Source organism: Patagioenas fasciata, chromosome 11 (genome assembly GCF_037038585.1).
Source record: "Patagioenas fasciata isolate bPatFas1 chromosome 11, bPatFas1.hap1, whole genome shotgun sequence".
Lineage (NCBI taxonomy): Eukaryota > Metazoa > Chordata > Aves > Columbiformes > Columbidae > Patagioenas > Patagioenas fasciata.
The window spans coordinates 21,421,134-21,435,745 of NC_092530.1; the positions used below are offsets into that span (position 1 = coordinate 21,421,134).

The following is a 14,612-nucleotide window of genomic DNA, read 5'->3' on the forward strand; positions in this document are numbered from 1 at the left end:
AAGAAAAAAATCCTCTTCCTTAAAGAATGCACAAAATAAATTCCAAAAGCCCCCGAATGACCGAGCATCTATCTAGCCATAAAACTTCCTGTGGTATTTCAGTAGCTTAATGATATACAAATTCATATTATTTATCTCCAATATGAACTTAGAATGGCTTGAGATGGCTACTGTGGTTTTCACAGACATTCTCGGCACATAAAAGAGGTAAATGTGTTGAATGCATTATAAGCTCCTGCATTAGGGACGAGCAATTCCAGAGTTCTGCTGTGTTCCTGCCGTCCTTAAATTCAGAATTTCCCACAGATAATGAAGCAAACTCCGCAGAGGATGAGATCTGGGGGAAGCGGGTTGCAGTCATGTGGGGGTTGGTTGGTTGGGATTTTTTTAGAGGTATTGCAAGTGTGTGAAAATCTTACTTTGAATACAGTTAAAGCTTAATACAGTGAAATTATCTGTAGCTATGAGAAGAAATCTGTGCTAATTACAGAAGTAATGTGTTTTTGGAAACTTGCTGATGAAGCTAATTTCTCTCACAACTTCTTGTTGCAAATATATACTGCAAACCTTAGTTAGTAGGTTGCTTCAAAAATAAAATCTGAAATTGTGTTACTGTATCTAAATAATACTGTTGTTTTAGATGCAACTTTACAGTAACCTAAGGCATCCCACTTTCCATTTCTTATTTTTTCCCTTTAAAGATTATTTTTCAGGGACACAAAAGAGTCACAGACCTGCAGCAAAATCAGGGTTGTTCACAGATGTCCTACTGGCATATAAATTTAGATACACTGGCTACATATTTTTTCCATATGCTAGCACTTTAGGATTTCTTTCTTGAGATTTAATCTATGTAATCAAATATATCCCTGGGTAGGTAGTTCTCCCATTTGTTAGGTAGTTGGGAAGTACATCTGTGGTTTTATTCTGTTAATGTACTATGTGTTTTGTACTGGAAATCTGCAATGCCTGCTGATTCTTTAACTCATGGTGTGATTCCATTTTAGACAAAAATAGAGTCGGAACGGATAATAGGTTCAGTGGGTAAGAAAGTTCCACAAGAAATTGGAATAAAAGTGAAAAATCACTCCAGTGGCCTCTCCTTGGTACACAGTAGGGATTTTAAGCAACTGCTGCAAGGGATCACTGGGGAATCTCCACTGAGACTGGCGGAAATGAATGTAAAAGAATTTGCTGGCTTCCACATAGGACTTTTGAACAAGGTAAACAACATAGTGATCTTGTATGATTAAGCAGTCGTTCTCATCTGTTTTAAACGGGTAACTTTTATATGGACTTAGTGTAGAAGGAAGTGCCTTCACGCTGAACTGTGAAGAGTGCAGCATATCCATGAACAGTAAGAAGAATAAATGCAAGTTTTTGCATTTGATTTTGGGACACTGTTTAAAAATCCTATGGTAGTAAACAGAGATTACTGTGTTTTAAGTGACAATCTCTGCAAAAGACAGCTAGTGGTGTTTGTCCAGGAATTAACATGCTTAGTCTTAATGGAGCTGAAAGCACTAATGCCGAATAAGGTCTTGTTGAAAAGACAGTCACTGAGTCTGCTGTATCCAGTTACAGAGCTCGGAAATTACTTCAGAATAATTTTCTTTTAATAGTTAAAATTATTGCAGTTCAGAAAGGAATTCTCTGTGCATGAGAACTGATGAGTTAACTGAAAGTTATTTGTTTTATTATAAAACTAGGATTTGAAGCCACAGGCATTCAGAAATGCATATGATATTCCTCGTCGCAGTCTTCTAGACCAGCTAACTAGAATGAGAACCAATCTTCTGAAAACACACAGGTTTATCTTGGGGCAGGATGAAGGTAAGGAGCCACTGTTCTTCATTAGCAGTTTGGAGAGAGTACAGCTATTTTTGTTATTCCCTGAAGTAGTATTTTCTGTCCTAGATGTGGGAGCAGAAGGGGCCATTGCATCAGTTGTTGAGTCAGTCAGTGTCATTTTCTTGACTCTGAAGGGGAAAGAAGGAAATTTTTGCCTTCTGTTGTGCGAAATGTCAGACTTGCTTTGAATTTTAAAAATAAGTTTCATGGGACACCTTTCCCATTCATTGAGTTTCAGTTGATATGGTTTTCATAGCAATATTGGCTTAAAGCAGAGAGGGGGCTTATTTTATTTTACCCTTGTTAGGTGCTGGTGATGTAAAGATACAGTTGTTAGCATAGAGATTAAACTTGCTTATTTTTCATTCTTCTTCTGCTAATTAAGCTCAGCTCTTGCCAGCCTTATTTCCAAAATCATGGTCTTCAGCTCTTCCTCTGTGGTGAAAAGAAATAATGATTTCTAGTTCTTAGATGCTAAGACTTGCAAGTGAAATGTGCGAACTTTGTATTGCCTTAGTTTTAAGGAAGTCTAAATTAGATCTCTTGCTCTGTTGCAGACAGCCTTCATAGTGTTCCTGTTGCTCAAATGGGAAATTATCAGGAATACCTGAAAATGATGCCTTCACCCCTTCGGGAGATTGACCCAGATCAACCAAAAAGACTTCATACATTTGGCAATCCGTTTAAACAGGATAAGAAGGTAGGAGGAACCATGCTGTCTGCTGTGTCTTTATGTTTAGCATGGCTTGAAATAATTTGTGAGTACAGTTTTGCTCCCACAACTGCCGTATGTTACTGGCCTGTGCTGTCACGTGTGGAAAGGTGCGCTGTCTTCCACGTGGTCCAAGAGAAACGCGTAAAGAATCCTGCTGATGTACAGAGTGGCACTGGTCTGTCTCTGCTTGCAGTGTACATTAGGTATCTCTATTCTGAGAGCTGTGAAGTTTTTTGAGGCCACCTGAACTTTAACACAGAGGGACTTGCTCCATCAATGAATTGATGAAACAATTTCTATTTTGTAATGTTTTGTTTTGTTTTTTAAATGTGTTTTCTTTCCAGGGTATGATGATAGATGAAGCAGATGAATTTGTCGCTGGGCCTCAGAATAAGATTAAGCGTCCTGGAGAGCTCAATACTCCAGCGTCACTGAAGAGAAGGCGCAGCATGTCACCACTGTTGAGACGGCCACAGTCACCACCGGTCGTGACAAATCATGTTGGTGGGAAAGGGCCACCATCCGCTTCTGGATCCCCATCGTATCTGAACCTCAAAGGCGTCCCAGCAAATAAAGGTATAACAACTTGTAGTACAGCAACCTGCGTGGTCACAAGTGGGGATATCTGTGTAAAACAACAAGAAAACAAAAACACACCAAAGAAAAGCCTCTCTGTGCTTTGCGAGTTGATTCAAAAGGGTTTATCACCATGTACATGTGCTTTATGTGGGACTGAATTTCTTTTGTTGGCCTAGATAAACAGGCTGCTGCTGTAGCTAATGAAGTCTGGGATAAAAAATAATTTTGAACTGTTTCTTCAAAAAAAAATACTGAAACCTTTCACCAGGATGGTTTTGGCTGTAGCAAGGATTTCAGATCAGCTTTTAGTTCTCGTTTGTGTATTCTGTGGTGGGGAAGGAAAGTTAAAATATGGTTCTGTTTTCATTTCCCACAAATACTGATTTTTCTCACACGCCCATTGTAGCAAATGGAGTCAGAAGAAAACTCTGGTAGCTGGAATTGGGGGAAGGAAGGAAAACATTAGTTTACTTAAGTCATAACACTGCAATAGGAATACAGAAAATGGTGACTTGATGATAGTGAAGCAGGATGGTAACAGTCCAAGGTATTGCCTTGGTCACATCAAAGGAGATTGGTTCAGCACTGTCGTATCACTACACAGTACTTCAAACAAGGAAAGTTACGGAACTATTTCTGTTTGGCTTTTTGATACTGTAGTTAGGCACTAGTAAGATACATATTTTTAATTTGTAGATATCAATAACAGTATTGTCCAAGATGGTAATGGAGAGAAGAAAGCAGAAGATGGTCAGTCACTGGAAAAGCAAATTGATGGCTTGCCTGTGCAAATGGCTCCTTCGGTTCCAGCTGCTTTGGGAGAGGATGAAATGTTACCGAATGACTTGGACTCTCTACCTGTTGAATTCAATTGTTTAAGTGAAGATGGGTTGGATCATAAACCTGATACCAATGCACTTGTTCGAGGGCCTCTAAATTACGGCGTGGCTGGAGATGACCAAAAACGAGTGATGGAGTCTACTTCCGAATCTGTGCCAAATTCATTTAAAATAACACCGACGATGTTGGAGGGAAACAATGCTGATATCAAAATTAAGGTGATGAAAGAGGTTCGCAAACCTGGAAGAAGTAAGTTTTGTGTGTGTTTTGTGGTTTTTTAAATTATTATTAGTATCTTGTACACAGTGCTAGAGAGAAGATTTTTCCTTGAAATAAAGAGCTATTTTCAATACACGTACAACTTTAGATTTTGAGTAATTGAATAATTTCTGATGGCTTGCATATGAACAATGGAGGGACAAAAAAAAAGGAAGAAAGTTTTTACATGCTGGGCAGGTGAGTTGAAGTTTAGACAGCAGTATTTAGGAAGCTGAGTGTCAAGTGTCCTTGTTTGCCCCTGAAGATGGGTTAACTGCTATAAGAAGTGCCCTGTGAAGGCACCTTTCAGAGGTTTTGCCTTTGTAGCTGTACGAAGGTGTTACAAATGATCTAATGACTCCAGATAGACTTTGCCTTGTGCTGCGCTGCTCCCTGCAGAATACATCAACAGTATCAGTTCAGATTATTTGCGTCACCTCTCTGTGCATAAAGCTAATTAAATGTGAAACTCTGGACTTCGTTTTTTCTTTCGGCAGTTAGGTCTTATTCAAAATGCATTTGCAAGACTTACTTTTAATATATAGGGTTTTTTCTCTTTTTTTAGATTATGAAAAAATTTTCTCTCTTCTTGAGGAGGTGCAAGGACCTATGGAAATTCAGAAGTATTTCATTGAATTTGCTATCAAGGAAGCAGCAAGGTTTGTATAGTTATAAGTAATGCAGAGTCATAAATGTTACTTTAGAATTATGATAGTAAATCACAAAATTTTCCAGTACTAGGATTTTCTGTTTTCCTTTTTGGCATATTTTAATTATTATAGTTGGTTTGGTGGTCAAACTACCATTATATCTTTATGGAATTTAAATGTAAAATAGAAAGACAGGTCATTATTGAAGACCAACCCAAAATTTGGGTGGGTTGGGGAAGGGTGGCTGTATTAAATTTTTCTGGTCATTCTTATACTAGAAATAAAGCAAGCTCTTCCATACTGGAAACAGAGAGCACTGGTGATGTGATTTGTCATGGCTGAATAATTTTGAGTTGTGGAAGTGTATTTTTGGAAGAAAGAAATTACGTTGTGCTCTGTCTCTCTTCCGTAGGTTTAAAAAACGAGTCTTAATACAACACTTAGAGAGAATACTAGAGGAACTAGAGTTCAACAGCCTACCCAACAGAGTTAATCATGTCAACAGTAGATAATAATGTACCGGCCAGACGAATACGGACCAGGAATGAGTGCTGTGCCACAGAAGAGTGGAAGAGGATGTAGCTGCTGCCCTCACCATCTTGGCAGCCAAGTGATTTTACTGTCACAGTCTGAGAAGAAGCAGTGGAGCTTTAACTTTAAGAACCTCTATCGGCAGAAGCTGGGCTATAACCTTAAGGATTTGCTATGAAAGGTGTGGCTTTTTTCCTGTGGAGGGTGCTATTTGCTCAACAGGCTGAAGAAAATAAGCATTGCTGCCCCTCCTGCAGGTGATGAGAATTTACTCAGTTGAACGCTGTCGTTAGACATTTACGTGCTATAGGCAGCAGGTTGCACTAAAATGGGGCACTGTCAAATGCACACACTGTCTGCATCGTGGAGAGAGCCCGTGTGTTCCCAAAAATAAAAAAAAACCTCCCAGAAACACCTGCACTGGTAAAAATTGCATGTGGCCACCACAGAGACAAGGGTCTTGTTCCCGAGAACTGCTAGCCATGCCTTTAAACTTGAGATTCAGTGTAGATTGAGAGTAAAGAAACTGCTATTGTGTTAATGAAAGCTAAAGACAGCCCTGTGACTGTTACCACCCGATGGTCACTAAACAATCTACCTCAGACTCTCTTCTGTTTTGTCTGCAGACATTATGAAAGTGCACCTGAGGCTTCCCAGGTCCCCGACTTCAGTTCTCTTTCATCCTGTGAGGAGGACGGAGATTCTTCAGGTGGCCTTGGCACACGCTGTGCTTTGGAAGCACTAAAAGGAAACGCTTTTAAAAACGTGTATTTTAATGTTCATACAAAAGAGATTATTTTGAACAGTATTGTTACCAGATCACTAATTTGATATTTTAACTGTATAATTTTTTTTGGAACATATGTATATATAAAATAAACCATTTTATTAATTTTTAATAAGTGCTAATCTGAGGAGTCTGTAACGGGCAGCACTGAGTGCCTCCAGTTGTCTGTTACCAACAGACTGTTCATATTTTTGTAAAACCAGTGAGCAGTGGAGCTGTACTGCAGCAGCACCCGATCTGCACAGCCTCAAACACAGCTTGTGGTGGTAGTTGCAGAATGTGCTTGTACCCTGGAGCACCTGCCCCATCCCTCAGCTCAGCCTGTGTGGGGTGCACGTTTTTACTCAGTAGTATTAAATCCACGAAGTTCCAATTTACCAAATCCTTGGTTACCTGAGCTGGTATCCTCTGTTCTTCTTACTATATTTTGTCCAAAGGTAATTTTATATTTCACAAAACATACAAAGAAGACTGAAGCACCTACATGTAATTTTTTTTTCCCTTTAAAGCAGTACTAATAATGTGCCAGTAGCAAGCGGCTCTTCTAATAATTGTGTATTTTCAGGTGTTCATATGTAACATCCTCTGATCCTCTAACAGTTTTCTTCTGAAAACAGGTTGAAGTTGTGCTCGTGTTAACTAGCTCTCTACTTCGTACTGCAACTATCCTGGCGATTCTGGTTCACCAGCCAACACGTAAGAGGCAGGGAAACATATTTTAGCTGATGATCCTGTACTTCTCTGTTCCTACTGGTATTTTTAGTACTAGCCAGCCTGTGAGACATCTTTTCCATCTGCCCTGAAGCAGTGGCCTTGTCTTTCTGGAAGATGCAGTTTGACCATTGGAATTACACCAGTGAAATTCAAGAAGGAAACAAAATCCAGCAACAGCAAATCTCTGTCACAGTATTAAATGAATTAATTGGCACAAGGAAAGGCATTACTATAAATGTATGACTGAGCATTTAAAATCCAGAAATACCTTGGAATGATACAAAAGGGGGATCCACTCCTTCAAAATTGTTACTTGAAGCTGTGTGTCACCATGATGGACCTCCCATGCCTAGTATTGTACCCTTAAAAGGGAAGTCATTTACAGAAAGTCAGATGTATTGTGCGTACCTTGTTTTAAAATGGCCTGGTTGCATGCATCAAGTTGTATGTAATATGCTATTTCTGAAGTCGCAGGTGGCAAGAGGAGACAGTTCTCTTCTATCTAGTTAGTGGTGATTTAATTTTCTTTCCTGGTTCCAGGGGCCGTGACTTGATCATAATGTGTCTGAGCAGGGGCTGAGTTTTTAACTAGTGACCTTGTTAGTGTGTAAACCCAATCTTTTGATGTGATGCGGTTGGCTGCTGAATGAGCTACAGGAACCTGGTGACTTTCATTCACTTTTGGAATCTTACACCTCAGAAAATGCACAGGAAAGTCAAAATAGGCCAAGTTCAAGCAGTGAGAATTTTCCCTCACCGTTACTTTATCTGAATAAACTGACTTTGGATTAGATTATAAGAGGGGAACTAGACTTGAGTCTTCGTAGAACGGAAGATGTACCATCCTGGCAAGTCCCATCACTTGAAGAGGTGAAGAACAAGGAGTGACAATAACCCAGCTGAGAGCACACAGCCCTGCATCCCAAACAGCACAAGATGTACGTTGCTTCCTTCAGAAACAGTAAACGCTCCGTGACTGTTGAGAATCTTAACGGAGATAACTCGTGAGACAAACAGCCATGATGGATGTAGGGAGAACCTGCACGGAACAAAAGCAGCGAGAGGTCTTGAATGTCACACTTAACTTTGGGTGCAACTGGGACAGCCCGGAGCATCGTGCTGGTGCGCAACCTCCCCTTCTCAGCAGAGACCGTGAGCCCAGCAGCAGTGGCTGCGTTACCGAGAGCGTTACCGTCTGCTCTCTGCGCCGGAGGAGGCTCCGCATGGCGGGACCGCGCCTGGGCAGTGTGCGGGAGACAGCGCAGGTCCGGGAACCCAGGTGGATGGAATCGGGAAAGCTGGCCGTGCTTTGCTCCAGCTTATGTTTCTGAGGCCTTATCTAAGGTTGAAATAATGCAGCACAGTTAAATTGGGATGTTAGAAATTGAGGGAAAAAAATGTGGCTTGCTTTGGTTCCTGTAAGGAGCATTTTATCACAATCTGAATTAAAAAATTAAGCGCTTATCTTTCTGCCCTGGGTAGCAAAGCTGTGTGGTGCTTTGGATACCTGAGCCCTTTCTGCCTCTTCTGTTTCCTGGACGTGTCTTAACGAGGCATCCTTTTTGCTCTTTGTGTTTTTTCCCTTGTAAACACCAAGGAATGTTCCTAAAATGGGCCCGTGGCCACGGGGCTCGCAGTCCGGTCCGGACAGCAGGTGTGTGTTGGGCGCTGCTGTTCACAGTTTGTGCACACAGCACTTTTATGATGGGCAAGTGTATTCTTGCCTGGGTTTAACCAGCATTAGGAAGCGATTGCCATCTTCCAGAATAAAAGCAGCAGAGGCTGTAACTGTGCTATGCTTGACTTTACGGTGGTATCTTTCTTTACAGGAAGCTATAAAAAAACCCACTCAAACCCTATTTTTTTTTCTCTGTTTTTCTTCTGATGGAAAAATACAAGTGGAAATGCACTGGCTAACAAAAACAATGCTAAACAACAGTATTTCATACCAATGACATGGTGACCTCACGCCCTTAGCAAATGGACTCTAGAGCACTTGTCTTGAATATGCAACCTAGTTAAGCTGAAAACAAGGCCAAAGACACTTCAAATCTGGCAGAAACGAGGTTTGGCAGAGATCTGAAGGAAGGATGTTAGTCACTGGATTTAAAAGGAGCTGCTGCTTTCAGGTCTGCAAAAACAAACTGGAGTCTGTCTAAAGTAGAAAAGGAAGAAACTGGAGAGGGATAACGCCTTGGGATTTAGCAAAAATCTTGTGGCCTGCAGGAATTGTTAAGCTTCACTTCTAAATGTGAGCCTTGTGATCATTTTGGGAAGGGAGGACTAAACCAAGAAGGCTGGACTTGTCTGCTTTTCTCCATCCCTGGTCAGCTGCAACCTGGCGTGTTGTTCCATCCTTGAAAGCAGACTGTTGGCTCGGCTTGAGCGTCGGTGTTTTTCTGCTCTCGTTCTGCGTCGACGGTGTTTGCAGCTGTCTCTCGGTAGTGGCTAGAAGCCCGTGGCAGTTTTTCGGGAACCCTGTTGTCCTGGAGCAGGGAGCACAGGCAGGGGCAGGGGCTGGGAAAGCTCGTTCATCTGTTCCACTTTAGAGCCTGTGTGAGATGCTTCTCAGGGCTGGTAGTGCAAATCTGGTAGCTTCTGCAGCTGATTACTCAGAGTTCAGAAGAAGAAAGCACCGAGGAAGGAGTTAAACCATCAGTACAGCCTCATGCTAAACTCACCAGAGGGTATTTTCATATGCAGTGGAAGAGCATAGAAGAACATAGCTGCCCTGAGGTGGCAGCCACGTGGGTTTGCCACAAATGGTGGCTGCTGGTGCCATGTGAAGAACATGAAATGACCCTTTCCTGTGAGTTGGGAAGCTATCGAAGAAGCTGCATATTTCTTCAGATTTTTAGATTGGGCTCTTAAGCAATTTATGGTGAAGTCCAAAAGAGCAATTTGCCCTGGGAAAGGCAGTGGGAGTGGAAAACCCCAACTGGACTTTTGCTGGAAATTTCTTTTTTGGGAGCTTGGGGAAGTTCATGTTCACATCTGCAATGGGAATTTCACGGCTGTTTCCTAGCCCTGGATCAGCTCCAGCAGCAGTGGAAGTAGCCGGATCCTTGGCGTTTATATATGCTTGCTGTCGTCTCCATCACTGTCACTCCCCTAATCCAGGCAGTCTTGCATAATGTCCCTTAAAACACTGGGCACCTCTGGCAATTTGCTGTGTCCCAGTGCTCCGCTCGCCGCTGCTGAGCAGCTGCCAGGAGGGACAGAGCTATTTGCAAAGTGTCCTCATGGTGCCTGCCCATTTGCAAAATGCTCGCAGCCTCAGTGCGGTGAAACGGGAGGAGAGGTTTATAAAGCGTTTTGGTAGTTAGAAAGGCCAAGCTCTGTTTGCATGGTCAGCCTGTTTCTTGTCATTTTCTCCAAAGTACGCACGTGTTTTAATGTTACATTTGATTTGTAAATATTTAATAGGTAGAATATATCAAAGAGCAGTTCAGCCTTTTGTAATGGATGGAGGGGAAAGGCTTGCTTTCTTTCCGAATTGTTGCTGGGTTTGTGGAAATGCACATCATGTTTCTGGAGGTGGTGGTAGTGGTGTGAGCAGTTGCTGTCTGAGCGCAACATTTCGAGCTTAGGAACCTGTCGATGTATTTGGGGTTCGCTCATGGACGCTTGAAGGTGTTTTGATCAATCTGCGCTGCTGGAGTGGCTGCCTGGTGTCTGGGTTGTGGGTGCCTCAGGATTCAAGGGTGCTTTCCTAAGTAGGACAGAAATAAAAATGAGCCCTCTTCCCAAGACTAAAATGTGATTTAAAAAAAAAAAGGCTTTTTGCTGATTGCAGATGATTATAATGCAGCTGCTCGACACTGACATCCCAGCCATGGAAAAATAACATTGGTTCTTTGAGCTGTTTTCCAGTCTGTGCGGCGTATTAAAATCCTTCATGCACAGCTGGCACGTTTAACTTTGATTGCGTTGTTGAAGTGACTGATCTGAGAGCAGCCTGGATCCCAGTTGCTTGCAGAATTTGAAAATGAGGTTGTTCCAATTCATCTGCAGTTGGTTATTTTGGAAGAGAGACAAACTATCTTGAGTACTTTTAGGGCTGCTAATTAAAGTTTTGTGGCACTACTCTGAGAGAGTCTTTAAAGATGGATGGAGGGACTTACCCAAGGTCGTCTAGTGTGTCGCTAACAAAGATCATTACAAAATCCATGCCCTAATTTGGTCTTGTACAGCGAATTATTTCCCTGGTGTTGAAAATCCCACTGCAGTTGTGTCGATGGGCCCAGCCTGGCTCTGGCCCGGGATGGGATGCGCAGAGGTGGCTGAAGCGGGTGCCTTTTGCTGGATTCGCGCTTCTGGGGCTGGAAAAAAGCGAGAGCTTGGAAAGAGGGAGGCAGGAGAAGTTGCCCAAGCCTGTAGGTGCTTGTGGTGGGACTGGCTCTGCTTTATAAAGTCAAGTTCTGGCTTCTGACCTGAGCTGCTCTGATGCCTTTTCTTCCTCAGCCACCTGAAAGTGTATTTTTAAGTTCCGTTGGCATCGCTGGCTTCAGCGCTCCCCCCCTCTGCACAGGAGCAGCCAGGGCACGGAAACCGTTGTGCGCAGTGGGCAGTGAAGAGGCGGCGGTGGGGCACTGGTGAGCTCTGGGAGAGGCTGTTTCAAGTGCATCACATCCAGCAAATCCTTCTGCGGGAGTGCGGTGAGAGCGCAGGAGCGGGGCTGTGCTGTGCGGGGCCGGGCACGGGGAAGGCTGCTTGCCAAGCGGCCACTGGCGCTGGTGAAACGGGGCGACACCGACTGCTGGGAACCAGCCCTGAGTTCCCCTGGGGAAAGACGTTTTTTGATGAGTCACGGCCTGGGCTGTGATGGGAAATGCTGGATAATAGGCTGAGCCGCGGCTGGTTGAAGGATGGCTCATTCCAGAAGTGCACGCAACAGGACCCCGAGGTGGCTCTGACCCCGCGGGGCGGCCGAAACCTGTCCCTTGTCTGTCTGATGGCCAAATCCTGCGTTCCTGCAGGTGTACAGAGCAGGTTCTGGTTCGCAGTGTCTGCCTGCACCCCTGGGCTCCACATGCCCGCACTGTCGAGGTGAGAAGGGGCTGTGAAAGCATGAAAATAAGAGGGGCCGCTCTTGTTATGATTAAAAAAAAACAGCCAGAGGTTGAAAATACCAATGAAAGCCTTGTCCTGTTCATCCTCTGGCACAGACGTGTGGATAGGGAGCTCCTCGGAAGTCAGAAAGCTGCACCAAGATGGAGTTTTTGGGGAGGCCACCACGTGTGTGTGCTCAGCGTTTGGCCGGAGTTGGTGCCTCGCAAGCGGGTGTCGCGGTGCCGGACGTCTGCTCCGCTCCTGAACCGCCTCTGGCGTCACTCACCTCTCTCCTTCCATTCTGCCCGAGCCTGTGCGTTAGCCGATGTCTGCTGAGCATCCCGTTGCTCCGCTCCCCACAACGCGGTGGGGCTGAGCCGCGTTTCTGGCCCTTTCAAGCTCTGCAGTTCCTGCTCTAGTGCGAGAAGCGAAGGCAGAGAGCGGTGTGTGCCGTGCATAGCCCTGAGTGCCGTCCGCATTGTGCCAGTGGGGAGGGCTCAGCCCGTCCCTGTCAGACGTTGTCCTCTCCTGGCAGCCCTGGCCAGCCCAAGCATGGCTGGACTTGCAGCAAACCTGGGGTTTATTAACTAGCCCTGGGCAGAGATCTGTATGTGGTGAGGGGGTGCAAACCAGATGCAGCGCGGTGGTTTTGGAGATAGAAGGAGGATTATTTGGCACAGGGCTGTGGGTGCCTTGGAGGCTCTGGTCATATTGTGGGGAGCAACAGCTTTGTGTGGACATGGGCAAGTGAGCTGCTCTTTGGAGTGCCTGCTGAACAGGCTCCTCCAAAACTGCTTTTTGATGCAATTGTCTTGTTTTTTTGTACTTCTGCAGCCAGGACAGGGGAGTGAATCGCTGCTTCAGCATTTACTGTGCACACCGGGCACTGTTCCCACGTCCTGCGCTGCCACAGAGACTTCCCGGGGATGGGATGCTGGGGCAGCCAGGGGCTTGGAAGACATCGGTGCTGGCCCTGAACTGCTCTAAGTATACAGCAGAAACACCTTGAGGGGAGGAGGGACCATTTTTTCTTTCCTTTTATTTTATTTTTTTAAATTATTTTATAATCCCAAGTGAAGTCGGTGTGCAGCACGCCATGCCGCCGGCTTGTCCCCAGGAAACCGGCTCAGCCAGCACTGGTGCGGGCAGGGAGGGCACTGCCAGCGCCGGCTGCTCCGCTCGGGGTAGGAACTGGGAGCAAATAGCCACGTCTGTCTGTGTGTGGGTCTCTGGATTCCCCGGGACCACTACCATAGGATGAGCTATTGGTTTGATAATCCAAATGCTACCATTTTTTAATTTTTATATATTTTTCTCCCATTTCGTTTTAGAAGGGCCTGGTAAGCCCTGACACCGCACGGCCTGGGCTCCAGCCAGAGAGCCCTGGGGCTTGTGTTCCTGCTCGCGCTGCCAGGCTCCTGCTGCCTCGTGAACTCCCGTTTGCCTTTCTTGGCTGGAAAAAGGATTAAGTTGGCAGGACAGGAAAATTAATCAGCTGCCATTTTAAGGATGTAGGTTTTGTTGCAGTCCGAAGTGGTTTGAAATGACATTCTATCACTGAGACCAACCTGGGGCTGATTAAAAGGCTTTTTACCTGCCGGAATACCAGATTTATTTCTGCCGTGGTGCTCCGCCAGGTGATTACAGCTTCAAGGTGAACCTCAAGGCCAAATGAAAGGAGTGTTTTACCTTCACTACTAGTGGAAAAGCTGGTACCAAGTTTTTATTTTCTGCTTGTTTAACATTCAAAATGGCCTTTCCTTGCCCTTCTGCTCTGCGCGGGCAGCCTGCCAGCTCGGCACGGGCACTGTAGAGTGAGCCGGGGGTGCGTGATGGGGGAGCTCGGGGCAGCACCGCGACCCCTGGGTGCTGCGGGGTGAGCCTCAGCCTTCCCCAGTCATCTGGGGGAAATTTGCTGCCTTTTGGTGCAGGTGACCCCCAAAAAGGAGCAGTAACGGTGCTGCTCTTGGAGCGGGGGTGCCAGATCCATCTGGAGTATATCCCCATACCTAATGTCCTCGCTGAAGGTGATGGAGAAGGGCGGCTCTGCCACAGCGCAGGGAAGAGTGAGAGAACCCGAAGCATGGGAAGTGAGTGATAAGGAAGCCAAAAACCATTTTAGAGCAGAAAGTATTTGCCATTCCCTGCTGTCTCCAGGGACAGTGCCGTGTTGGTGCTGCACAGCTCCGGGAAGCAGCCATTAGCCGCCAGCTTTCTCCACAAAGCTTTAATCCCGCTGAACTGGGAATACTGGGCACATTGGTCTCATCCCGTACTGGTCCCCCAGCGGCACTCGGCTTCCCAGCACCTGAGCGATGGCGCCAGCACAGGGGGCGGCACAGAGCTCCTCTGTCGCTGTTGGACACGTGTGAGCTGGAGTGACCTTCTCAAGCGATGCTGCGGATCAGCCCTTGCTGAGCTCTCCAGGAAAACAAGATTTCTGCCAGGTGTGCTTCCAGCCCAGCAGCACTGAACTATCTCCAACACAAACCACGGTCGCTGTGTCCTCACCTTGTGACGGTCTAAATGATTCCTGCCCCCCCCAAACAGCTTCAAACAAACAGAAACTCCCCACCGAACTCTCACTGGCTGGTGAGGACATGTAGAAAAAAAACCCAGTGAAATTAATACAGAT

The 14,612-nt window shown here is 45.1% G+C and overlaps 1 protein-coding gene across 3 annotated transcripts in view; it reads left to right on the forward strand.

The window, feature by feature from the left end:
* The window catches only part of LOC136106199 (integrator complex subunit 6-like), a 37,877-nt gene extending 31,551 nt beyond the window's left edge, over positions 1 to 6,326 (forward strand). For 2 of the 3 annotated variants that reach the window (XM_065846385.2, XM_065846384.2), the window contains 7 exons: positions 1,008 to 1,223; positions 1,710 to 1,833; positions 2,409 to 2,551; positions 2,911 to 3,142; positions 3,842 to 4,234; positions 4,809 to 4,902; positions 5,306 to 6,326. In XM_065846385.2, coding sequence (XP_065702457.1) covers positions 1,008 to 1,223; positions 1,710 to 1,833; positions 2,409 to 2,551; positions 2,911 to 3,142; positions 3,842 to 4,234; positions 4,809 to 4,902; positions 5,306 to 5,405 — 1,302 coding nt within the window. In that variant the 3' untranslated portion in view covers positions 5,406 to 6,326. The remainder of the gene's footprint in view (positions 1 to 1,007; positions 1,224 to 1,709; positions 1,834 to 2,408; positions 2,552 to 2,910; positions 3,143 to 3,841; positions 4,235 to 4,808; positions 4,903 to 5,305) is intronic. The other variant, XR_010652108.2, reaches the window with a different exon arrangement.
* The last annotated feature ends 8,286 nt before the right edge of the window (positions 6,327 to 14,612 follow it).